This window comes from Falco cherrug, chromosome 1 (genome assembly GCF_023634085.1).
Source record: "Falco cherrug isolate bFalChe1 chromosome 1, bFalChe1.pri, whole genome shotgun sequence".
In the NCBI taxonomy this organism is placed as follows: Eukaryota; Metazoa; Chordata; class Aves; order Falconiformes; family Falconidae; genus Falco; species Falco cherrug.
The window spans coordinates 5,424,910-5,437,012 of NC_073697.1; the positions used below are offsets into that span (position 1 = coordinate 5,424,910).

At 39.2% G+C, this 12,103-nt stretch overlaps 1 protein-coding gene across 24 annotated transcripts in view; it reads right to left on the reverse strand.

Moving 5' to 3' along the window:
* Window positions 1-12,103, reverse strand: part of SORBS2 (sorbin and SH3 domain containing 2) — a 231,738-nt gene that overhangs the window by 51,893 nt on the left and 167,742 nt on the right. For 17 of the 24 annotated variants that reach the window (XM_055700755.1, XM_055700831.1, XM_055700776.1 and 14 more), the window contains 4 exons: window positions 10,318-10,462; window positions 7,791-7,966; window positions 2,098-2,164; window positions 939-983 (listed from right to left, as the gene is read on the reverse strand). In XM_055700755.1, the coding sequence (XP_055556730.1) occupies window positions 939-983; window positions 2,098-2,164; window positions 7,791-7,966; window positions 10,318-10,462 (433 nt within the window). Of the gene's footprint in view, window positions 1-938; window positions 984-2,097; window positions 2,165-6,962; window positions 7,185-7,790; window positions 7,967-10,317; window positions 10,463-12,103 lie in introns of those variants that run through there. The other 7 variants (XM_055700824.1, XM_055700812.1, XM_055700794.1 and 4 more) reach the window with 5 other exon arrangements.

The window sequence follows — 12,103 nt, forward strand, 5'->3', positions numbered from 1 at the left end:
GGGGAGAAGTTAATGGCTGTATATAAGTCTATCAGAGCTGTTAATGACAGCTGTAATTAATCCCCAGGCTCATCCTGCCTCTCAGTTGTTCTGTGTTCAGAGGGAAGCGAAGAGGCAGAAATGCATTTTTCCATTGTTTTAATAATTAGTTACTCTGGGACAACTAGGCAGTAAGATAACTTGAAGAGGATCACAAGAGTCCAAACAGATCTCAAATAACTGACCCACAACAAATGCTCTCAACAGTACAAAAAAAGGCATGAGAGCATGTTGAACGCAACAAACACCGAAATAGAAGAATTTCGAATGGCATTTTTGCACAAGGCACTATGGATTTTTTGCACATGTGGTCTATTCACACTTCCATTTTTGATTTTGTAAATAATTCTACCACATGGTTATAATCTTCTGAAAGACATAATTATATTTATTAGATGAATACATCTTTCTTGCAGCCAAATATCAACACCAGTGCCTACAGCAAAAACTCGTAGATCGTAACACAGAATCATCTTTATTAGGCACTCTTACTGCGTATTTTAAGAGGTGTTTTCACTACAACCTTTTTGTCTTCCCATGTCAGTAATTAGCATTAGAGCAGAACAGCGCAGTTCCCTTTTCATTTTTATAAGGAAAGGCTGTGTTACTCACAATCACTACTGAAAATAAATGCAAGGTAATCAAGAAACTACAGCATTACAGTGTATTCCATCTGCAGTAAGAGGCCCACAGCTGCAATTCATTTCAGTGGCAAGAATGAAACCAAAATTAAAGTTTGTTTCAGTTGGTGAAAAAGGCATGGAAAAAACACCGAGATCAAACAAGATGATAAAAAGTGTTTATATAAGCATTATAAAAGCAAGCATGAATAGTTAACTACCCCATTACTTGCTGACATTAACAAAAGACTCATTTTGAAGTGAGGGAATAATTCCTACCAGTACCGTATGCATATGCAGCATTATACACGTCTGTGTCATCATCTATAAAAAGAAATACACATGTTACAGTAGTGCAATACATGCCAGTTTATCACAGCCACGCAGCTTTGTTTTTGCAAATACAAACAATGATTGGTAGGCGATCAGCCCCATATTTCTTTTCCTCATCTCACAGGTCTTTTGTGAAGATTCTCTTCCCATTATACTTACCATAGCCTATTTTTACCATCCCACCACCTTATCGGTAAAATGGTATCTTCTGGTCACGCCGCCCACATTGTGTCCTTACTGTTGGCACCGAATCACAAATTAGAGCTTTTTGTCTGTTCTTCTCCCTTCCCCAAGCTCAGTTTCTTCCTTTTGCCAGCTCTCCTCTACAAGAAACTACTACATTATTGTTCCTATCACAAAAAGCATCCTCAAATATCTACTATGTGGTTAGTGCTCAACATAGATCTTGTAAGCCAAAATTTCCCTAATTTCCCTGCTTACATTTTTTATTCTCCCACTAACATTGCATGACCATACTGAATGCAAAGCTCTACTTCAGATGAATAGTCTCTTTCCTTCCAGAGGTCTAATGAGCATCATTGCCATTTATACAGTTTCTTGGCATCCTTGGTGGACAATCATGATATGATAAAGTACATTAACACTAGCGATGACACCAAAGCTCCATTTCAGCAAAACCAAATAAGACATTCTATAAAAAAAATGCAATTCAGACAGAAAGCGTATCCTTAAAACAGTCTGTTTACTAGCACATGCTGTTCTAACACACGAGCTCTCCAAAAGAAAGCTGGTATGTTAGGAGATGTACAGTGGCCAATTTCTTAACCCTTAAAGTGGAGATAAGGATCACTTCTTGAGTTCCCCAGTGACACGGAATCATACAGGCTGCACACCTATCCTAATCGCTTCAGGTTTTATTTAGCTTTAGTAAGAAAACAAACTCATTAGAGCTAATGAGCCTTTAGCAGAGGAAAATAGCGTGCTCTGCAGTAAAATCTGTCTTTGAATTTACCCATTTGATTTGATTCATTACCTGACACTTGATAAACACTTCTGTTTTCACACAGCAGACAAATCAAAATGCAAAACACTGCAGTTTTTAATGCCACTGAGAACCACCCAGCAAAGACAAAAGCATACTTACCAGGCTTATGAACCATATGGATTTGCTTGAACATTGTCTTGTACCAATCCTTCGGCCTGTCAACTGTCTAAATAAAATAAAGTTTTTAATAATTAACAAAGAAATAAAAATACCTGTGTGTACAGATGCAATCAAGACATTTAATGTTATTTGGATACAAAGTCTATTATGTTTTATCCCCTATTTAATATAATCATTTTCATACCACCTATTTCAAAAGGTGTACCATCTATTTCAAAAGGTGTACTGATGCTTTTCATCTAGGAATTCCTGTAACAAGTTCTGGAAGACACTGAAGACCAAGTCAGTTTTGGACTCTGATCTTGAGGGTACAACGGTTAGGACACAGGAGTCAGTGCCAGGTCAAGAGTGTACCTTCTTCATGCCCTATACTGGACAATGATTAAAGCTAGATACGTTACAGGGAAATACAAATGCCTCAGCAACTACAATTACCAGTGTGTAAGAAAAGCTTTTTTTGAACTCTCGGCAATTTCCAACTTCTATCTTCAAAATTTCATTGTTAAATAATGCAGAAAAAGTTTGGAATACTTCTGAGAAAATAAGTAAGATAATGTTATATTTAAGAGTTAATGTTTGGATTCTAAACAAACAGTACTTCCTTTTATCAATTTTAAATTCCCTTTCCGGACAACTTAACTTATTTTTCTATTTTGAGAAAAGTGAATAAAATATACATTTCAATAACCACTCATTAAATTAAACTTATCCTTACTTTTGTAAACTAAGCAATCCCAAAGTTCCCAAACTCTCCTCACATCAACATTTGCTCATGCTTCTTATAATTTTTATCTCTTATCCTTCTGGATTTTCTCTTTTGCTGCCATTTTCTTTGAGATAGGATGACAGTATTTCAGAAAAGGAGGTAACACAAAGGCAAACGTTTTCAGTTTTATCCTTCTTAGGTCCTAAAATTTTACTTTTTCCACAGCAGTCAGAAAAGCAAAAGTTTTAGCGCAGATGTACAGAATTATCTTCAAATTTCATAGTGCACAGGGGTAATTCAAAAGACCCCTCTTGATGTGCATTACCTTGCATTAGCTAATACTAAATCTGCAGTCACTCTGCCCACTGCTCTTTACCATGAAAAGTGAAAATCCAAAAATTCTTCTCTACAAAACTGAGGGAACTTAGCGTGCTCACCTGGCTCTGTGCCATCTTGAATGAATCACACTTCTGCCCTAAATACCTGTTACAGCTACTGTACATAATCAATCTTTTTTGTTAACAATGGTAAGCTCTTATTATAAGGGACTAGGTAGAAAATGCTCCCGTACTTTGAGGAATCAATATAAGTTCTCATAAAATTGCTACTAAATGACATTTAAAACCAACAAAAAATTGCTCTAAAGAAGAGCTGACAGTCAATTGAAGGAATTTGGGATCTGCTGGAGAAGAAAGAAATTGAAGTGGAAGGTTTGCTTTTTACCCAGACCTGCTTGCAAGATAGAGATGACAAACAGATAATTTTGTAACAAAATCCAGTCCCTTCCCCCACCTACCAACATATTCCTGACTTCTGCCAAAGAGAATATATTCGGAAGCAGGTTTGGACCATTTTAACATTGTTTCCCTAAAGGCATTAAACATCTACACTAGCAGAACTCTGGTAAGAATAATTTAGGTAGATCAGAATCAAGTATGCTGTTTGGTGCTCCAAGATCATGTACACTCAAAAGTTCAAGGCGAAGTCCAGAAGGTCTACAGGACTTCATGGTGATAGCCACAGCCTCCGCGGTACTCCTCATTTCCCACAGCAGCAGAAATTGCAGTGGTCCCGTGATACCACAACTGCCTTTCTGATTGTACTGGGCCAAGAAGAGTCTTCCGACAGAGCTCAAATCAGTGATAGATGAATAGAACGGAAACAGCGTATAAATACTACTTCCATAACCCTACTGCTTGTCAAGGGACAAAGGCACGTAGGTATCTGTTTGCCAGGTGAGTCAGGTCCTCCACAAAAAGCACAGGAGGCTTCCACATAGAGATCAAGTATGAAGAAGCTCTCATGCGACCAGAGAAGGTGGTCTCCCAAAATCTTTCTGAACATTTGAACACGCTTCTCTCATCATCTCTCCCCCCAGCCCCCACCCTTGGGGTTTAAAACCTCAGACAATAATTTGGCTTTCCATTATAAACCAGATGGATTTATTCTATTCCTTAACTAATCCTATTTTAAAGTATTTTTTTTGCAATTTATATTCACTAATCCCACATACCAACGTTTTTTTGAGGAATCAACAGCATTCACAACGTACGAAGCCATTCAGATGCCATCCTGCTTTGCAGACATTATAGTTCTTGCAATTAAACGTTGGAACACAGTATCACCATACGTGAATGAACACTCAGCCAAACAGCACGAAGAGGACATAAGAAATACCAGCAGTTGGTGCTTAGGAGAGCCCATAATCGCTGCAAGTATTCTAATAATCCATCAGAAAGTACGCAATTAAAGGAGGCATGTATGACTTTCAGTGGACCTTCTGTGGTGGTTTTTTTCAAGCTAAAATATTGCATCACTAAGGATGGAAAAGAAATCTGGTGGGACTTGATTTTTCCCCCCTCCATTCTTCATAAACAGAGGCCTTCTCAGTCTACAGATTGATTCTGATGATTAGACATGAAGGAATCATTTTGGCTAGTCTAAAACAGTGCAGTCATACTGCTTTCCATGAATCTGTTTTTTCCTTTCCTGTGACCCTGTTGGTGGTAAACTCTGGTGGTGCCATTTGACTGAAGGCTTTTCTGAGTGAACAGCATTTTACCGTCCCTTTTCAAAGACTTCCTTTTTAATGCCTCGCAATTTCACCATCTTTGGGGCAGGGCTTGGCATGGTGGCAGAACTTAACAATGATCTGAATTTTCAGGCTTCAGAGTTGCACTTCCCAGAGCTGGCAGGAGCTCAAGTGGTATGGAAGGAACATGCTAACATGGCACGGGGGTTCTGAGAGATGGGAAAGCTGTACAGGAATCCTTCCCCTCTCAGCAGCTTTGGGCAGAGAGGGTTTGCAGGAAAAGAAGAAGAGAACATCGCTCTGCTTTCCTTGGTTAAACAGCTGTCACAAACTATGTTCTGAGAGGAAGAATAGACTTGGAGGAGATAACCACAGCTTGAAAAATCTCTCTACTCCTGAAAAGCACTCCAAATCTGGAATACAGATACTTCCTTACAGATAAATAAGTTCTTATTTATAAGCTTACCTTTGAGTACAAATAGCGTTTGGGAACATCGCATACGTTACCTATCGCCCATGAATCTGCATTTACTGCTTTTTTGATAGACTGTTGCCATTTTTATAAAGATGGTAGAATAAGAAACTTTTATACTGCATGGAATTACAAAGTCAACTAATTTGAAGACTTCTTTCTTTCTCCAGATGGAGCAGGGCTGAACTTTCTGGGAGATTTCCATTTGGATTGCCCACTGACCTCAGAAAAAGAGTGAATGACATATCCTACCTTCTTCTGTTCATGGGAAATGCAGTTATAGCACTTCTGCACGTTTCTGCATACTACTGCATTGCTGAGAGGTTTCAAGGTACAGCATGTTTGAGTCTCTGGCTGGTAACTATACCAGCTTTGTTCTTACATGACTGGGATACATGGGGATCAAATATACTTGTGCACATTTAAAACGTAATCTCAAATCAGTATCTTGAAAACAATCTCACTTTCAGCTAAGTCCTAAGGAAGCAGAGTAAGGACACAAAGTAGCACAAGACAGACAGACACACACACAGACAGACAGACACACACACAGACAGACAGACACACACACAGACAGACAGACACACACACAGACAGACAGACACACACACAGACAGACAGACACACACACAGACACACACACACAGACACACACACACAGACACACACACACAGACACACACACACAGACACACACACACAGACACACACACACAGACACACACACACAGACACACACACACAGACACACACACACAGACACACACACACAGACACACACACACAGACACACACACACAGACACACACACACAGACACACACACACAGACACACACACACAGACACACACACACAGACACACACACACAGACACACACACACAGACACACACACACAGACACACACACACAGACACACACACACAGACACACACACAGACACACACACACGCTAGCATAATCTTTTAACTCATATATCTCATTGTGAGAATGATTTCTATAATAATAAGTTTACAAGCTACAGGATATTTTGAAATCGAAACATGACAAAACCCAGAACAAGTTCAGCTGAAAAAAATGTGCTAATTCAAATTTCATTATGTTTTTTTTAGGGGAAAATTGGAGAGACTCAGACCATATAATCCAAAAGTTAAATACACGTTGGCAGATTGCCAACTCTGTTAAGCACACTTCAGGGGGATTTCTGTTATAATCTTATATAACTGATACGGACCCTGTTAGATCAATCTGCTATTAAAAAAAAAAAGAACAAAACCCCCTACTTTATCCTATATAAAGCATAGGGACTATTTACGTAAAAATGGGGTAGGAAGCTAGAGCATTGCTGCAAAGAAATTTCTTAATTTTTAAAAGATTCTGATCATATTACTTTTTATGTCAAAAAGAAAGCAAGAAATGCCATAGTTTCCCCCCATTCTTATCAAAATTGTCCCCATCTTACCACTTATTCTGAATTTTTCCTACTGCTTTTCTCCATCAGTTCCTGATTTTCCCCCTAAGTTTCCAATCCATTGAAGCAGTTCTGGGCAATAGAACACAGCCCCGTACATCAGTATTAGCAGAGGGGACACATCCAACAGCTGCTACATCCTTGCACCTCACAAAGACTTCACCTGCAAGGGCTCTGCTGCCTTCATCCTGGCTCCCACTCTTCTTACTCTTTCTCCGTCTAGCACAGCACTTCTTCTCTGGCTGGGGAGGCCAGTAAGCACTTCCTTACAGAGCCAGCGCAGCTGCCACTGTGCTCTCTGGACCAGCCAGAAGAGGCTGCCCTGACAGCAGAGTGGAAAGAATGCTTTAGCATGGTGAAAACAAAACTCTTCAGTTCGGCATCCTGGGACCACTCAAGCAGTGACTAGTGGCAGATGATCAAAACTGGGCTAGTCACAATGAAAGGGCTTCCACGCTATTCGTTGACATGTCACTCAAGGCGGAAAATGATTATATATTGCATTTCTATGAAAATGCTGGTCACTTAGATCACTGTCACAACAAAACTATTCATTCCTACACTACCCTGATGACATAAGAACCGTTGCCCCCAAAACCGCAAAACATGAGATTTTTATATACACACACACACACACGTGTCTATCTGTACACTTGTATGCACACACATATATAGCATGTATAAACTTTATTTTAGAAATAACAAAACAAACACAATTACTTCATATCTCCAAAAGGCAAGAACTACAAGAGAAGCAAGAAAGAGACACAGAGTTTTGGCTACTTCTAATTAAAGCTAGAAACATGAGGTTGCCCAATTATGCTCCCATCAGCATTCTCCTTTTCCGTCAACACACAATATTATATTCATGAGCTCGCTGATTACGCACAATGTATTCCACATTATATAAGACTAGAAGAATGTGAAAAACCCATTAACAACAATCAATTCATTGTATGAGTTCATACACAGATTCCCCAGAATTTCCTACCGTTCTAATTGCTGTAGGGATTCCAGATTCATCCACCGGGCCAATCCCTGCATAATGTGGAGCTTTAATGACTGTAATTTTTTTTTCTTCTTCTGAGGATCTGCAGATTGGTATTGTACTGGTGGTGGTGGTACTGCCAACAGTCTGAACATGCTGTGAGTATGTCTCTGTGGACTCTGTAAAGATAACATGACAGAATATTGTATAACGATACAATAATTACACTTTGCAGTTGTAACATGCTTCCCCATATATATATATATTTATATATATACAGTACATGTTTGCTGTACAATCTTAACCACACACATATACGACACTTTAAAAACCACAATCATCTTAGCTAGGGCTTTGCCCTGGTTAATGTTACATTAACAGGATTATAAACTTATCTAAGGACCAGACAGGCTATTCAACTCAGATCTTCTTAGATTAGGTGTACTTTTTCATAGCATCTTGCTGAAGAAAAAAAAAAAAAGAAAAAAAAAGGAAAAAAACCCCACAACCCCACCAAAATCTACTGAGAAAGCGGCAGCAGCCTTTTTCCTATAAATCAAACTCTTGCACCTTTCCTACCCATTCCTTGAAAGTAGTGATCTAATTTCAACCCCCCCACCCCCACGCATTCTAGCAAACTAGAAAATTGCTGTTTTGTTAATCACAGGAACAGATTCCAAACAGCCCTCCACAAAGACTTACGTGGCACACATTTAGAAACATTAAGTTTTGATGCATGAATATTTTTTAAAAACAAATTCTGACACACAATTTTCATTCTTTAAAGTTACATTGGTATGTTTAAGTGCCTCTATAGTCCATAAAAATGGACCTCAGTAACTTGGCATCTGTAGAGCAATCTGATGATCCACCTACGATAATTTGGGTGAACCCTGCAGGCTGCTGCTGGTTTGTGGTGACTTGCAATATTTTGACCCTTCTCTCCCAAATCTTCCTTTATAATTAACAAAACTAATAAGTCATTACTACCATTTCTTTCTAAAATTCAGAGTAATTTAACAAAACCCACCTCACTGCTGGGATATGTCGTGAAAATTTGTATGGCTGCAAATGATGTACTTCAGGCAGCATGTTTCAGTAAATTAGTAGGCTGCTATGACAAATCATCTTTTTTTTGCAAAAGCAGGTACAGTGCTTGTGTGACATTTCCACCACAGGATAAACGAATGTAGGGAGTAAAAATAAATATTCTAACAGTACTGGTGAAGATTACAATTGCCCTTCATGTGCATTAACATCCGTTGATTCTTCTGAAGTAAAATATTTGAATTGTAGTATAAACTGGAAAAAGGAGCTCTGGTGACTGAAAGCTCTAATTTTAATTCAAATACTTCAGCTCACTTCTACTGCAGAGAGCTGGATTTAGCATGGCTGTTTGAGCTGTTTACAGAAGTCTGAAATCCTGTAAATAATTCAGTGCTACACATATATGGCGAGGGGCAACTCTCCATGGCAAACGTCTGAATATTTGGGCCTTTTTCCCAAAATGCATGATGCTAAACTTAGAAAACATTTTGGATTTGATCCTTCATTCTTCATAGACCTCAAACTGAGGCCATCAGTAGCATTTTTAAGTGAGCAAGGAGAATTAAGTCAGGTCGTTATTGTGGAACACAGAACTTCCGCATCACACAAGAGTAAAAATCATGGGAAAACACTTTACTTATTTCAGGTATATCCAAACCAGAATTGATAGGTCTTTAGATCAGCAAACTAGAAGCAATCAAAAGAATCTAGTATTCTGGGATGTGGAGAAACCCTTGTATACAGTTTTTGTCCTTGTCACTATGACAGGGATAGCAGTTGTCTAAGCTATAAGGCTCAGAGTGAGAAGTGTCACCTAATTTCCCTGCATGCACAACAAAAAAGTAAACTTCAAGATCACATTCAAATTATTTTGCATGTATAATCTTATCTGAATATGCAAAACACTAACTAGTAGAAAAAGCAGCAAGCAAATGATTGTTCTGGCAAAATGGATTATACTGGCAAAGCACCTTTCTAAGGCTGAACATGTATACATGTCTTTTTTTTTAATTAATGCCCTACAAAAAAAACCCCAACCATAAACAAATTATAGATTGACATGACAGGTGTTTAAAAGCCTGGAGCCCATCCCTTTGTTGGCAGTATTTCCACTGAATATTACGGAATTTGTGGGGAGAACCAATGTACAAAGTTGACCCTTGGTTTCTTCAAGGCAAAATCTGAAGGGGCTGCACGGGTTGAGCTACTTTGCTATATGCTTTTTCCTCGGCAAAGCTAGTAGAAAGCTGGCAAGAGGTCACTCACACACATAAGTAATAAAACTTAACAGCAACTCCAGCTCATGATCACTACTGTATCTATCAATAAATGCTGGGGTTTTTTGCATTTACTTCCCAAGGTAGATGAACAGACAACACCTTCATTATGGATACGAAGCACTCAGCAATTGTTTGCAGTCTTTGCCACGTGAATTGGAATATGTTGTATAATGTATAAAGCAAACATTCTGTGTGAGGCTTACCCATCATTCTGCCATGCTGCATGATAACAATGTTGGAATTGAGCGAAGCTGGTGGAGGGTAAGCTGAAGAAGGGGAAAAAGGCCTTTGAAAGTGACTCACTGGGCTGGCAGCAGTGCCAGAGTTCCCATTCACTGTGATCTGAGCCTGAGAGAAACAAAACAATATCCCATTAAACTACACACAAAGCCCTCCGACTGCCATCCCAAACAGAGAGTGATGCAAGACTGTCAGCCACACAACAATTACCAGTTGTCAGGTACCTAGCCATAACGGCATCTGCGTTCACTGAAATGCAAAACTCGGCACCAGGGGAGCAGAATGTGTTCCTTCTATACCTTGTGCCTCCCCTCTTCTCTCCTTGTAAGTGCTGTGTGTGAAGCATGCTGAAGTCATGGGAAGGTGACGGAACCACCACGGTCAAGGCAACAAAGATGGCACAATCAAGGTCTGCAGAGGTCTGCCAGCAATATAAAGTGAAGATGGCAGTGAAAGTTCCTCTCATCGTGCGACAAAGGCTGCCTACCACTGCTCACTCACTCCAAGAGACACATTCCCTTAATACACATGCTCAAGCCCTATTGATATTAATGGGAACTTCTGGGCAGACTGAAGGGAAAAGTCTCATTAAGACTAGCTAAAGAGAGTGAGCCGAACTTCTTCAAAAAATTAAAGCCAGCTAGAGTAACTATGGGATGCTGATATGAAATCTATCACAACAAAAATAAACAGCACCAATAAAAAGACAATACCACAACCACAAGACAACAGAACAAAACTGTCAAATATATAAAATGGGAAAGCTAAGTAAACTAGCAGTACAGCAGCATCACAAGCCATTTAGGCTTTAGACACAAGAGGTACTTCTGAAACAACCTGCTTCCTTGCCCCCAGCTTTAGAATCCCCACATCTGGGCTGTAGCACTTTTACGGGGAGCACTGCAGGATTAAAACAGATACGGAGAAAGCACTGAATGAAATCAGAGGGTAGCAATACTTGAGCAGAAAAGGGAGGGAAGGTCTCTGCAACATCTCTTTTTAATGCAGAATTCTTCATTAAACCTGAACAAAATCAGAGTGCTACAAACTTTGCTCAATTTTATATAACAAAAGAACTAAAACATGCTGTAAAACATGAAACTATCTGAAGCAGTAAAGCAGAAGTAAAAATCATTACTAAAAGGCGTATTATTTTTATATTTAAAAGTGCAATGGTTCGTGACCTCTTGTATGCATTTATATTTTGGAGATTACTGATTTGACTTGAAATTTTTAACGTCTCAGCCTCCAATAGCTAAGACAGCAAAACAAATTCTAGCTCCTAAGCAGATATCACATGTGGTCTTATGTGCGTTCAGAGGTTCCTCAATTTTAAGGACACCCGTTTTCAGAACTGAACTGAAAAGTTTGCGTTGTGGTGATGTCTCCATTAAAACTGTTTTCTTTAAATGTTTCATCTCTTAGTAAAGTCAAGAACCAAAATGCAAACTAAGTTGGCTTTTCTCACACCATCCTCCCCATGAAGGGAACTTGGAGTAAGAATATAAAAGCTACACGAGCTCACAGATAGCATTTCAAGAGGTATGAAGCCATGATTTCAGATGAGGTCCCTAGATGAAGCCCGCCACCCATACCCTACTTCAGCAGTTCACCCATTCTCTCTTCCTGCATATTGTCTTTTTGGGAAAGTTTGTTTCTAGGGAAGGATGGGTGCAACTATGTTCAGAATCTTACTAATTTACTATAGCTTTTGTTTCTCTGAAGAGAGGAGCAGAACTAGCAGGAGCT